This window comes from Electrophorus electricus, chromosome 3 (genome assembly GCF_013358815.1).
Source record: "Electrophorus electricus isolate fEleEle1 chromosome 3, fEleEle1.pri, whole genome shotgun sequence".
Taxonomy (NCBI): Eukaryota; Metazoa; Chordata; class Actinopteri; order Gymnotiformes; family Gymnotidae; genus Electrophorus; species Electrophorus electricus.
The window spans coordinates 24,672,473-24,688,246 of NC_049537.1; the positions used below are offsets into that span (position 1 = coordinate 24,672,473).

Below are 15,774 nucleotides of genomic sequence, written 5' to 3' on the forward strand. Positions count from 1 at the left end.
GATCTTTAATTTTTATGCGTTTATTTATGTTTATTTACTGTTGAAATGTTGCAAAACAAAAACATGTACATCTCTTTTTATCTGCCCAGTTAAAAGTACACTGTGCAGATATTTAGGATGACAGTTACACCTGTTTTTCTTTAAAGCACAGAGTTCAACATTAATAAGGATCAATTTTATGTTGGGGATTTAATGGCAATAGTCATCTATTTGTATTACACTTACCACACACTTTTATTAGAAACACACATAGGTGTACAGTAAAGGCTTATAGCCCATCTGTTGCAATGCATAACTGTGCCACCCGCCAGCACTTCACCAGTCATAAGTCATCAGTGGTAAGTTTCTCTTGACAGGACTGCCTGGATATTTTTGGGTGACAGATCAATCTCAACTAATCAGAGACAGTGACGTATGAAAGGCACCAGCAACACTGTGCCTAATACACTCATAATAGAGCAACGCCCATGACCATGCTACTACCACGTCAGTGCCAGTGCTGTGTAAAAAGGGGTCTGCCACCTTTGTAATATCAGGCTAGCAATGATCCTGTGGTTAGAACATGAGCAGTGATGAATGAGGCATAGGGTGGATGGACATGCAAATAGATGAACCGTCTGTATCTGTACATCAAGGTAGATGTTTTTATCAAAGTGCATCAGGAGTTTATAGGCTACTGATACTCACTAGTCCTTCAGTAAGCTACATTGCATCTTTTCCTAAATTGCTTTGGCACAGGCTTCAAATGGAAATCAGTGTTTTCAAAACATTGTCTGACATATCTAATTTGATTGTAGTTTTCATATCATTATACAAATTTCTTATTGTGTTCACACAAATATCAGATATTTCAGCACTTTAAGGCAAACTAAGTACAGTTATCCTCAGTTGGTACAGTGATGCATTGGGTAAGCATGGGTGCTCAAAATTGACACCATTGCTTTTATATTCAGTTTGATCATTCATTTATATTGATTACTGTAGTCATTGTCTATATATTGCAGTAGTTATAATACTGTAATTGAATGGATACAAAGTCATCTTCATAGTAGTGTGTTCAACAATAAACAAATATTCACTGAAAACTGTCATATCACATGTACTTTAGCATTTATAATTATTTGACCTAAAGCTTCAGTCAGTAAGATTAAGAAAACAGTGGATTTAGTTTAATAATTTGAACAAGTATAAATATCCCACCCTCTACACTCTGGCCTTCACCTCCAAAGCCCCTACCTGCAGAAGAGGCTGCTGTACACATTGTGAAACATCAACATTGCTGGCCAACAAGCAAGCAGAAATAAATATTTTAGACAAAATAATCTACAGCAATATCTAATCACTAAAAGCACACAACTAGAACACACTTTTCAGTGCTTAGATGCTTGTTTGATGTCAAAAACTGTCATGAATAGTACTAAATAAGCAGTAAACTATGTATGAGGACATTTAGCTGTGAGAGCATAGGCAAACACCAAACCAATACGACTGCCTGGGCACTTCAAAGACTTTTTTCAGCAATGTCCAAATAAAATGCTAATCAGTAGCCTTAGAATCAAAAGCAAGTTAACATTTGCCTGACTGTAGCATCACAATAAAATGAGTAATGCATAAACAGTGTTATCCTGGCCTTACACTCTGCGAGTTCAGTGGTTTTATAAGACTGGCAGAATTCCGTGTCCGACTGTGTTGATATGTGTTTTTAAAGTCAGACGGAACAATAAAGATTCTCTAATGACAGACATGCATTTCAAGGAAATGACTACATTCTGCATACGTCATAAACAGGCGTACTACCTGGAAGTTCCTCAGCTATTTCTTTCCAGGCTAGCATTATGCCAACAAACACACCCTATTTTACTGTTTAGTGTTCTTGTTACGACTCTAGTTACGACTCTAGACCATGAATGTACCAGCAACAAGAAGAGGCAGCACTGATAAATGTGGTACATGGAATAATGTTTAATGTAAATAAATAGTGGGAGCAAGGATCAGAAAGAACCTGGAAAAAAATAATGAACAAAAACTCATAAATAAAAAAACAGACTTGCTACATAATCAGAAAAAAGAAAAACACAAAACCCTTTCATATCTCCCTAACCATAATAAGGGATAGTAATGTCATCAGACTTCCTACTTTCCATATACTTTTGAAATATACAACTATTTACAAATACATACAACAATATATAGGCCTATACACACACACAACAAAACAGTAGCCATTTTGTTTCCAAAAGTGGAAAATTCAGATTCCCTATATAGTTCACTAAATTGTTACCCATAATGCACCTTAAATGAAGTGAACAATATATGTAGGCTCGGTTTGAAATAGCCTACTACATAGTATATACTGCATACTGTTGCATGATGGGATGCTGTACACTATGAAGATAGCTCTGGTCACGTACTGGAATGTTTGGCAGAAGGAGTATGTCATCTGGGTATCTTTCATGTACTGGAAAAATGTATTTTGGTCACATACTCCATACGGCATACTGATTAGGGACCCAATCAGTATGCAAGTAGTATGTAGTAAGCTATTTCAAATACAGCCATATGCTGCTTTGGGCAAAAGGTACCACAATGTATAGCTGTTTCCCATCACAGATGTTAGTGCTTTATTTAGTAGCACTATAGACATCTTGACAGGTTCAACACCATTATTTCAGCTGAGCTCAAAATTAACAGTCACAGAATGTTAATGTAATGCAATAAACATAAACAAAGTTAAACAAACAAAGAATAAACAAAGTTCATGCTCAAGAAATAAATATTACAATATTTCACTCAATAGCTTTTATTGGTAAAATGGTAACATGGTGATAGGTGTAGAGCTAAGTATTAAAGTCACAGCATAACACAACTAAAACTATAAAACATTGCTAAACTGCTGGGCTTAAATGGGTTGTGTACCACTAGTCTACTTGTTGATGTTCCGGATACATGATGAAAGGTCACAATGATATATTTCCAGCGCAACATAATTCTAGCTTGCCTAATTCTGTCTGTCGTCTCCCAAATGGGTACCTTATGCAGTATTCTATACAGAACTGTCTATGTGAGGATTAGTTAATGAGTAAATGGGTAGACCATTTCAGACATATCCTAGGTCCCATTTAGCTCTGTCATGGTAGAACTCTGATGAGACTTTGAAGAGGCATTCTCTCTGTTGTTACAATTCTTCAAAGCATTCATCTTTCAACTCCCATTTATGTTTTGCCACGAAAGGTATGAAACGCACAGCTCTAGTTGTCCCATGAGTTTCGCATCACCCAGTGATGTCCTGTTATTTGTGACTTCTAGTCGAGCCTCATAGGATTTTGATGTACATTTTCTGACACTGGCAGAACTCAAAAGTCATACGACTTTGGTCGCAAAGGCACTAAATTGGCCACCACATAGTATGTCACACTGGCTATATTCGAAATAGCCCACTAAATACTGTATGCGACATACTGTATACTGGTCCCTCTAGTAGTATGCAGTATAGTATCCAGTATTCAACAAACGCAAACAATACTATGAGGTCATGTAAACGCATGAAGGTTCCACCCACTTGTGAAAGATTTTCCACCACTGTTGCATGGTGGGATGCAGTACACCACAAAGATAGCTCTGGTTGCATACTGGAATATTTGGCAGAAGTAGTATGTCATCCAGGTATCTTTAATGTGCTATAAAAATGTATTTTAATCACATATTGCATACACTATACTGATTTGGGGCCCAGTCAGTGCACGAATAATATGTAGTAAGATATTTCAAACACATTCACTGTGCATTTTGCATACCAAAAATGCAATTCACCATTTGGCCGATGATAACAGATTACAATAGATTATTGCTCAGTGTCAACCCGGCATTACCGTAACCATTATGAATTTAGATTTGTTGATTGTGAAAAACAAATTAAAAAAATAAATCAAGCAGGGGTATAATAAGCCCAACTCGGCATCGGCTTTGTTCTTTCAGGTCCCTTAGATCTCTTTCCACCTCTGAAAAGCTGCTCTGAAGTTTGTCCTTGTTTTTATCTTGTCCTCTGTCTCTTTCTTCTTAGCTTGCCTTTTTTTTAATTTGTCATCTTCTGCTTACTTGTCTCTGTTGTGTAAACTGTTGTTGGCTAAGGGGGGGTTGGCCAATTTTTTCATTGATGGTGGCAGTTTATCCGCTATTGCTTTTGCAAAGTTCCTGAAGCTGCTCACCGATGGGGCTTGTCTGAGTGAGGGCATACGTGTGCACAAGCAATGATTGATACTCCGTCAGACACTCCTCCTGGTTCTGATTGATTGTTTTGATTTGGGCGCGGTGGATACTTGCAAATGCATTAGGAGGACTAGATAGACCCAGAATAACCTGATTTTTTCACAGATTATCTCTTGTCTCATGTACAACTATCAGAACATACTAACCTTTTTTACTGTAAGAGAGTCGTTTTTGCAGGGGTCTTGTTATTGTTACAAAACTCAGAATGTTAATGAGCACAAGCTATAGTGATGTTACAAAATGCACTAAGCATATGGAGGCAGGCTACGTTTCCCTAAAGGACGTGAGTGCTCAACACTGATTTGGTGAGCGCGAGCGCCGTCTGGTGTGAACATTTTCAGTGTTCTTGTCATAAAGCAGTCTAAACCAAATGGTAATAAAGGATTTAAGAAAAGCACAGTGAAGGAAGTCGCTTCTCGATTAGTTCAGTTCCTCCTCATTTCACCTGATGAATGTAAAACGCGTTGGAATCGCGACTATAATTTAAGTACTCCATAAACCTTGAAATCAAATTTGAGTGGTCATAATTCATAATTCACGTCCCAGAACACGTAAATTCTGATGCTTCAGCGAGCCATGCTCTGCTCTCGCTCAAACGTCACGAGGTGAATCGTCAGTGCTCTGTACAATACCACCACCATTGCTTACTGTCTGAGTCATTATTTCGAAGGCAATATGTTGATGTGATGTCGCAAAAGGAATCGGTAAGCAGTCATGTCTGTCACATACAATATATTACGATTCTCTTGCCAACTAGTATACGTGTGGTATGTGATAAATTTCCAAAAGCACCGAACGCATCTCTCTCTCTCTCTCTCTCTCTCTCTCTCTCTCTCTCTCTCTCTCTCTCTCTCTCTCTCTCTCAACACAACCCCCCCCCCCCCGAGGCAGGAGAGTTGACGGGAGGTAATCCCCTCCATGTGAGGAGGCGGCACGGGGGTGGAGGCGTGTTGTTTTTCATTCAAATACTTACTAGTCCTATAAAAGCAGAACTCCGGGTAAGAGGTTGAAACAGATGGAGAGAGGTGACCGACACGATTGTGTACCTGGCCGTAGGATAACGGAAATGCAGAAATTCGCAGGTGTCCAAACGGTGAAGGCGCTAAAAAACGCCGTCGTCTGCCTGATGTTGTTCCCCCGGTTCCTACTAGCATCAGTGCTGTTGTGGCTCCTAGATTTTCTTTGCATCAGGAGAAAGGTGTTATTGAAGATGGGAGAGCAAGAGATCAGTCCTGACGATCCCCCGGTATTTGTGTCAGACTCAAATAAGATGTTCACTCTGGAGTCGCTCCGGGCAGTATGGTATGGACAAAAACTGGACTTCTTTAAAACGGCTCATCTTGGTTTCACGGCGCCAAACAGCGAAGTAGTCCAACTCGTTGAACAGAAAAAAGTACGGATCCTGGACTATGCCAGAGGGAGGAGACCTCTCATCCTTAACTTTGGGAGCTGCTCCTGACCCCCGTTCATGACGCGCCTGTCAGCGTTCCAACGCGTTGTCGACCAGTACGCTGACATCGCGGACTGTCTTCTTGTGTATATTGAAGAAGCGCATCCATCGGATGGCTGGGTAAGCTCCGATGCGCCGTATCAAATCCCCAAACACCGCTGTATAGAGGACAGACTCAAAGCGGCTCAACTAATGAATGCAAAGATTCCTGGACGCGAAGTGGTCGTAGATACTATGGACAACTCGTCCAACGCAGCGTATGGCGCGTATTTTGAGAGACTTTACATAGTGAAGGATGAGAAGGTTGTTTATCAGGGACGCAGAGGTCCGGAAGGGTACCGGATATCAGAACTGCGAAATTGGCTTGAGCAGTACCGAAACGAACTTGAATGTTCAAGAACAGTGGTTGTTCATGTCTAAAATGAACACTGTGCCATGTGTCCATAAGGAACTAATGGACTCATTGTCCTAAAGCTGCTACAGCTGTGAATAACGCTGTATATTTAGTTCAAGTTCAAAACCTGAAAACTTGTTGTCATTGGTGATGCACACGCATGATAGTTGTGCTTTTTTGCCATTACTCATTTTGTTATTCAGCATTTTATTTGAACTCAGACAAAATGGTATCCACTCTTTATCTCTTTATTTGTCTATATTAATTTTTACTTTATTGTGTGATCATTTTATTTCTGTATGGTATCAATCCTTTGTGCTCTCTCTCTCTCTCTCTCTCTCTCTCTCTCTCTCTCTCTCTCTCTCTCTCTCTCTCTCTCTCTCTCTTTCTTTCTTTCTTTCTTTCTCTCTCTCTCTCTCTCTCTCTCTCTCTCTCTCTCTCTCTCTCTCTCTCTCTCTCACTCTGTGTGTGTGTGTGTGTGTGTGTGTGTGTGTGTGTGTGTGTTTGTGTGTGTGTGTGTATACGCATGGTGGGGTGTATGTATGGCCATTAAGCTGTTTCATTGTACTCTGGTGTTGTTATGAAGTCCGGTTTTTAAAAGGATTTGGGCCAGAAAACCGGTACTGATGTGTTTTGACACTCGAATACTTGCTAACAGAAAAATGACCTTTATATTAATAGCCAAACATTGTTTCATAAAGTGTGTATATTTTATTGAGCAAATATTTTGAAAACTTTTTTTTTTATGTGAGTGTACTATGTTGGCATGTTTTCCATTTTTTATTTGTCTCATGATCTTAGCAGTAGAAATTGTTTTTTTAAGAATCTTTATTACAAAACTAGAATGGGATTTTATTGATATGTCTTAAAACTGAATAACTGCACACAGTACATGAGAACCGAAGCAGCCGTGTCATCCTTGATAAGTGAGGGTTTTCACATGAATTGCAAGCACCTTTCTGATGGCAAGGCAAACTGGACTAATGTTAACAGGAATTAGGTTGATACTGCTCACTGATGTCCTCAGGCTTAAATATACCAGGCTGAATGAGTTGGATTGCTGTTGCAGTGGGGATGGGGTCTGTTCTTGGTAGTCTTGGAAGAGAAGAGTGGATCACAACGCCTGAGCGTTCTTCTCACACAGTCAGTTTTTTGTTTTTCATTTTTTTGCTTGGTTGCTTTTTGCTTCTTTTTCTTTCTTTTCTTTTTTTTTGAGTCCTCTGACATTCACACACCAAACATGTGTCATTCTTAAGGTTTTTGTTCTAGTTATATTTAAGGGATTTATGCAATCAACATTACAATGGTGACTCATTTCAGTTTATAAATATTGAGGCACATGCAATTAATGAGTGCTGCACAATACTGTTTAAGCAGTTAAGTTTGGCTTGATGTCATATATATTCTACTCCAAGGAAACTTTTAAATCCTGATTTTTTAATAGACAGCCTACTAATCCTGTACTTTACCTCTTTACGCATGATAGCAGATCCTTTGTTGCTTCTCTATTATTATGTTGTTTTCAAATATAATATGACTTATCCCAGATGGCTTTAAGTACAAGTAAATGTTTTGGAAATAACAACATACATCTATAGATCTTCTGGAGGACTGGAGACAGTGTGATTTTAAGGGATGTCTTGTAATTATTGGGCCTTGGATGCTCAGTAATGCCCTTTGAAGAGTCTTATACACATATGCACAGGAGCATACACACATTCTCTCTCTCTCTCTCTCTCTCTCTCTCTCTCTCTCTCTCTCTCTCTCTCTCTCTCTCTCTCTCTCTCTCTCTCTCTCTCTCCTTATGCGAATCAAGCAGCAGGCAATGTGATTGGGGCCCACGTGGCGGCTGTCTGCACTGCGTGATTTAATATATTCAGCCCTATGTGAGCAGCCCTTTAATCTTCACGCAGCGTTAGCAGTGCGTGTTCTTCTTAGCCGCTCTCTCGAAGAGCAGTGTGATGAGCTTACTTGCTCGCTACAAGGATGCTGCAGTCACACTGGAACTCAGGAAGGAGCTGGTCACTTCCCTCTAAGGCCTGGAATTCTTCATAGACCCTCTGGGCACCCTTCCCTATCACCAAACGAGACTGCAGGGATGCATCAGTGGATTTATAAAACATATGCCTGCGTGGACCCTACCCTGCATTCAGTCTAAGACTTTTATGTATTTGATAGTATACCAAGCAGGATGGTGCAAGTCCCATGGGCTCTCTGGGGTTCCAGGAAGCCATATTTGTGTTACTCCAAGATTCTGCAGTGAATTGCAGAGACTCAAAATGGCTTTGAAGTGCTGAAGTGAAATCCAATGACACAAACCCATACTCACCACTTTGCAGGTATTGGGTCTTTTAAAGTCAAGCTGATCTGGTCTTATGTGCTGCAGGCTACAGAAATATGACATAACAACACTCAATTTTCTGAAATGCTCAGTTTTCAGAGAAAATGCAAATTAACATATTGAGAAACACATTTTCTGCAAATTGCAATGTTTTTCCCTCATGTTTTTAGAAATGACAGTGTCCCAAGAGATTAATTCACCAGTCAAATATCAAGCAAGTTCTTAATCTTCAAATGTCTCTTCTAATTTTAAGACAAATTATCTGTCTTATTAAGATGATCAATGCAATGTAGCCAAAGATGAAAAACCTGGACACATTTGCTGTCTTTACATTGTGTGTCTTTATATTTTGTATTGTGTGTTGCAGCCATCATATAGTTGAAGATAATGTAGTGTCTGGATGAATGAGTGATCTGTGTGCAGAGGCAGTGGAAAGATAAAATAAATAGAAAAACAATGATATTTAAGTTTCTTTAAGCACAAAGTATGAAAAGGTGGTGTTCTCTTTAGAACCTGACATCTCTGCTAACTTTATTCTTTTGACTGACAAATGCCTTTGAATTTGTCCTTACTGAAAAAGATCTGGTGGCGATAAAGATTATTAGATTTCCAGGGCTATTGCATGAACAATGCTTAATCTTGTATTAAATTACTGTATACTGTGAGTGAGGCTCTGACCCTTTTAGTTTAGGAGTTACAATATGTGCTTGAACGAAGCTCAGAGTGTACAAGAAAGAAATTCTGTCTGTAATTTGCAGCTGAAGATGGTTCATACAGTATTTTAGTACTTGATCTGGCACAAGGATACACCAAACAGTGATAGCAGAGTATTATAACTATAAATGACAAGTAATTTCACATTTGTCATATTCAAAGAACATCTTTCTCAGAATGCAAGGTCTTCATGCCCTGATCTAATGTAAAATATTTCTTGGGCATGCATAATCACAGACACACTGCACTGACCTGTTAATCTGAAACATTTTTGTTTTTGTATTTGAGCTTGAGGCACTCTTCAACTAGTTGATGTCACCTCCTTTAACCTCTTGCCTTTTCAATCTTTCTTGTGTAAACAATGACCAGGTCCTCTGTCATCTTTTTTTTGTCTGTACCAGCATCAGTAGTACTCATGATCTTCCTTTGTTTGGTTGGGTAATACTGAACAAAAGTCCTTGGTGAAGAAAGAGCAAAAGATAAACTTCGATTCACAAATCGATTCAATTCACAAATGCCAACACTGACTTAACTCTTACAGTGGTTAGACTGATACAAATATGCACAGTAGAATAAAGTGTCAGGCCAACACTGTGTATTACTGTGTCAGTCAGTACTCATGTGAGTCCAGAACTGCTTTACACTTCAAGTGAAGTTGTTCATCTCAAAACTGAGATGCAAAGCCATACCTGACCAAGAGAAATAAGTATGTTCTCCTTTTGCAAGACTTAAAACTACATTTGATATATACTTACTATCTACCTTGTTGGAGCTACCTTGTAGATACACCTAGGTGTACAAGATTCTGTAATTTATGTAATTACACTTGCCAAATATTTTAATCCAACTGGTGATATACAAAGACCAGGGAATGATTGCTCCAATCCAGAACAAGTTACTATAGAGTTTAAAGAGTTCAGATGAGATATCTATTAACTGTGGACACTGTAAACATAAGTAAACTGATAAAGCTGTCACACGCACACACACATACATGCACTCACACACACATACACACACAGAGTCAAATGGGAAAACCCTTTGCAGAATTGAAAAAGGTCTTAAAGAGTAGCAGGGTTCTGGAGCAATGACATTTCATTTTAATCTGATGACCTTTTATCGTAATAATACATATTATCTCCTTCACAGAAACTCACACAGCTGATATCATGAACAAAGAATACATTAAATGAACAAATGAACAAAGAATACATTATGTCTTAAGTTCACTTCTTGACTGTGTTACAAACATTTTCACAGACCACATATTCTACCATGTTAATGAATAAAAAATTTAAATTATAATCTAATCCATCATGCTGACATTAATTATCAATTAGAAGTTATTCTTGTCTGACACTGCAGTTATATAAAACACAGGAAACATGACATAGGGAAAATTACAAGAATGATTGTCTCTTATCAGGTAAGATTTCAGTGTGACGAAGAGAAAAAAGAGTGCCAAAAATGAAATGTTGGAAAAGAGGAGCGCGAAAGTTTTAAGAAGTTTTAAATGAATATCATATGTAAATTATTAAGACACTGATAGTCAACCTCAGCTGAACTCACATAGAATAAGATTAAACAAGTGTTCCTGAGAAGAAGGTGAAAAAAACAACAAAAAATATCAAACCCGACCCCACCCCTCACGCCCACCATAGAAAACAGTTATGTAAGTAGGCCTATGAGAAGGGTTTTGCTTTTGTTTTGTTTTTTATTTAAATCTGATTTACATTATGTCTCGTTATTCCATTTGCAGTGGGGGGGGGGGGGGGGGGGGGGGGGGGGGGGGGGGGGACTCTAAGATCTTCATGCTAAAGTCTCTGCATTTTTTGAGACTATATTGTTTGTGCTATTTATTTCTGTCAGCAGCATTTTGAGGTGTATACCAAAGCAGAATTCTTTGGATAATCAGTTACCTTTGTGTTTATCCAGTGTTTAAATATCAGTGGCTCATCATAAAAACAGAAATCTAGGACTCTCATTGTCATTTTGTGGGAAGCATGATAACTGTATTGTTTGAGGCACTGGGTGCACATCTTAGGCCAACAGTTGGTATGTCCCTTTTATTAGCTACACAAAGGTGAGCATTGCAGAACCAATGCCTGACTTAGTTAATTGGTTTCTATACATGTGATAATTAACATTACCTGGGAATGTTTCATTGCGTGGATATAACATTCTTCAAGAATGCCTGCAAGCCATAGTGAAAAGATAGGGAGACCACAAAATCAGTGTGAGTGAAGTCCCTCAACTGGATTAAAATTTGAAACCCAGCTATATGCTGAGGTTCTTAAGATTGCAGTATGGATTCTCTCTGGGTCGGAATGTCTGGGCCTCTCTCTTCACATCACCAGGTCATCTCTAGGGTCCAATAACTGGAGTCCTCTTCCAAGCCTACTGACGTGTTTAACAATGCTGCATGCCAGCTGTCTGGGAGACCTATATGCATCTGAATAACTATGTACAGCCTTAACCTTCCTAGACTTCTTGCAGTGAGGGAAAGACCAACTGTACTGTTGTCTGATGATAAATAAAAAGGTCTGACTCATAAAACTAGACTCCATAAATATACTTCATAAAAAATGTTTTTTAAAAGTCATTTCATAGTGGTTCTTTTCATATTGTTCATAGTATTTTCTGTGAAAGCAGTGTAATTGCATGTAGAAGGTGAAATTGTACCTTATTTTTAGTTTTAGGAGAGAGAGAGAGAGAGAGAGAGAGAGAGAGAGACTGCCGAACAGGCGTCTAATCCCTCCTGGACCACTCTGGTCTGACATCTGCATCTCATGTTGCCATGGGGACCATGTTGCTATGAGATCAATCTATTTGTGCCACCGTGGATGGCACTGAGTGCATTTGTGGAAGCAAAAAAAGCAATGAGTCTCATAGCAGTGGCACTTGCTTTTATTCAAACTCACATTTCACAGATGTTACCTTGTATTATTATTCCCTTTTTGGTGGAATAGTAAATTAATTGTACTTGGACTGATCTTTGGTTGTAAACTGTGGTAAATATCTGAAAACTATCCATTTCTCTATGTAAAAGTGCTATGAGTTAATGAGGTAAAACAAGGTTTTCATAAAGGCAGTGTATGCACACACAATAAAGTTTTGTTAAAGTTATTTCTAGCAACTCTTTAGCTAGATATACGCAGTTTACAAGAACCAGTATGTAATTTAATATTGCTATTTTTTAGGTTAAATCAAATTGAGCTTTTGAAGTTTGAAGCTTTAGGCATCTTATGTGTAAATCCAGTTGTTTACAAATACAATAAAACACAGTTTTCTATGAACCCAATTATGACGTTTCTTGGGAAAAGCTGAATGTCACGCTCCCCTCGTCAACTCCCTCTCCCACGTGATGGGCCTTTCCACGTGGCGTTGTTGTTCGTGTCAGCGTGTCTCCATTTGCCCTTTGTTTACTTCCCTGTTCCAACGTGTTGCTACGCCCCCTTGTTAGTTTTGTTTCCTGCTTTCACTTATGTCTAGTCCTTCCCAATCAGCGTACTTATAAATAATACACTGTTAGTTTTTTTCGTTCGTCCGTTATTGTGACCATGTTGTATAATCACTGTGACTCCTTTTGTGGCTTGATTTGTAACTCTCGTGACTACCCTTCTGTAGGCTATATTTCTTGTTTGTGCTTGTGTGTCGTATTTTTTTACTTTCACTTTCCTTGAACGTCTTTTTGTTCATATGATATATGATAACAAATAGGACTACACCAAACAGTGTACGAGAGTAAAGTGCGTGGATATGCAAAGGATGTACCATATTGTGATATTTTAGTAGGTATGCTTATACCATATAGCAGTCACCGAGCTAACAGGCAGTAAGCCTACACCAATTAAGAACACGGTATTAAGTGGAATATGAGATTTGTTAAATATTCTCTGAGGAGTCTGGTGGCATGGGGGAAGAAGATCAAAAATGCAACTGAGGACCACACAAGGCAAAACCAACCAGCTAGGTACAAACAAATGTGATCCTTCAAATGTAAGTGTGTAAACCTGCCCCATTTCTACCCTCCATTTGGAAACAGATTTATTCTGCTGGACTCGGAGAGGTTTGTGAAAGGAAAACACCTTTTCTGAGCAAAAGGAGCATCAATTCAGTGACTGTGCTGATAGAGCGAGGTAACTCTTTCCCAACATTTATGTCCTGCAGCTGAAGGAAGGACACAAGTGGCTCTCTCAGAGAAGAGGGCTTCTAACAGGTGTGTGTGTGTGTGTGTGTGTGTGTGTGTGTGTGTGTGTGTGTGTGTGTGTGTGATGTTAGAATTCTGCTAAGGTGACAAGCCAGAATTCATAGAATTCTGCTAAGGTGACAAGCCAGAATAGTGACAGAACAATGCAACAGAGGCAGACTTTTCCCATCCAAGGATTGGCAAGGCTTGGAAACTCAGGTAACACAATGGTCTCATGTTTAACCATCTGTCACCCATTGATGGGGAGATCTAGGCCATCCTGCACTGCTCAGCTGGCACTGGGGAACTAGCTAGTAACTATTTTTCCAAAACTCATGCCTGAAATAGAATTCTCTATTAAGTAATGAGCAATGAACCACTCTTCCAAAGCAAAGGGAACACCCAAATCCTCATTAGCAAACTGCCCCAGGGGAGTTAGTGTAGGTAGCATCTTGTTATCTGAGCAAGGCTAGTATTCTGTCCCAGAATACAGAAAAAAACGAGACTGTAATAGCCTGCTGGGGGAAAAAAATCTAGTTATGCATGTAGATACAATTAAGTTACTCAAAGCTCCACAGGATGGCAGCCAAATGGTAAATCCTTCTAGTTAAATTTGCAATAAAATGTAATGTTGGGTTCTAGGGGGATGGAGTGGTAGAGATGGGCTGTATAATAACACCTGGTGCGAGAACGACAACCTAGTCAAATGCCCCCTTGAACATTTAAGTCATCGATCCTCTTAGCAAGGAAGATTTCCAAACTTTTTGAAGAAAATGATCTTTTGGCTTGTTGGCACAGTACTACAGCAAATTCTGAAACAAATAATTATGAAGGAGCAGTGGATGAAATGGAATATAGATTATGGCAGGCCTAAAAGATCATGTTAAAAGAGATTAAAAGAGACTCAAATGAGAGTAGTTCAGCTGAGAGAACTTTTTTACCAATTTAACTTACCAGCCAGTTTATTATAAATATACCTTGTATATGTACATAATCCTTTATATGTAAATCACAAGGTCCAAAGTTAACAGTGTCTTCAAGAGGGCCTGTGGAATTTGAGGTACTAGATCACAGTGCCCCTCACTTTTACCCTCATAGGCCTAATAAAAAGCCTACATTATAAGTATACAAATTCTCACGCACTATTTTAAACAGCCCACAAAGGAATATTAGCATTCAAAAAGCAAAGATAAGAAAATAAACATGAGCCAATTTTCTTCACTAAGAAAGAGCCAAAGTGCACTAGTCTTAGTTCAGAGGTTTATTGAATCTTAAACTGTTCAGTGGGTAGTGCCTCAATTTTGTAAGCCTTGCTCTTCTCAAGCACAGAGTCATGTCAATGGCGCTGGTACCACAGTGCTACAGATATTGACATGGAGGACAAGAGAGGAAATAGTTCATAACTGGGATTTATTTGTATTGTCTTATGCAAAACACAAGTACACAATGTCTATAAAGTTAACCAAATAAGGGTGCTGGATTAGAATAATTTTGTCTAGAATGTGTTGCTGTTATCCATTGCCATAGTGAATCTTGATCCATCTTTTAAAAATATAATAATTATGTTAAAGCAATGGAAATAAATAGCCCTATATTTTGTCATGTGATGGGTTAAAAACATTACTCAGGGTTCTTTAAGAATCTAACAGGAATTGTGTGTATACCTTAAAGTTGGTTTACATATAACTGCTTCGATTATCACAGTGTGTGGCTTAATGTTCAAGGTGGTAATGGGGTGGTATATTTAAGGGCCCAATACTGGCAATGGGCCTACTTCTCCTGGAGCACTGCCAATATCATCCCCTTAGCTGTGCCCCATTAATTCCAAGTTGCAATATGAAATAAGATGAAACATGGTCTTTTTGATTAGGGTTAGGATTTAAATCATTTTAGCATATACTGAAAGCGCATAGGATAAAATTAAGAACAACAAAATGCCATTTAGCAAACTTACTTAAAAATATAATATGAAATAGAGCAGAGTTTCTATTTAATGTTCAAATGCAAGTGACCACAGGAGTTGAGTTTACTTGCAAAAATTCTGCAACTCTTCAAGACAAGGTGACTTTTTTATATAGTGTAATATACAGTATGCAGAGTAGCTTCAACACCTGTCCTATGTGGACTCAGCATAATGCGGAGAAGGATTTTCAGTGAGTTGCAAAACATTTCTGATGAGCTGTCAGTAATCCTAGTCATTACCAAAATTATCTTACCTGTCTGCAAAACCTGGATATGATCATGTGCCTCTGGTCAGTCCATCTGTAACTGTTCCTGTCAACCATATGTTAAGGATAACCTATTGCTTCCTCTGGAGATTATTCCACAATCTATGTATTCTAAATCCCCAAAAACTGGAAATATACTTCAATTATTAGCCTACTAAAATGTTGCTGTTCATACCAATATTCAAGTAGATT

At 38.6% G+C, this 15,774-nt stretch overlaps 1 protein-coding gene across 1 annotated transcript; it reads left to right on the forward strand.

Annotated features, from left to right (window-relative positions):
• The first annotated feature begins 5,242 nt into the window (after positions 1–5,242).
• Positions 5,243–6,450, forward strand: dio3b (iodothyronine deiodinase 3b). Its single transcript, XM_026999018.2, has one exon. It carries the CDS (start codon positions 5,282–5,284, stop codon positions 6,134–6,136), a length of 855 nt encoding a protein of 284 aa, XP_026854819.2. The 5' UTR covers positions 5,243–5,281; the 3' UTR covers positions 6,137–6,450.
• Positions 6,451–15,774: the final 9,324 nt, after the last annotated feature.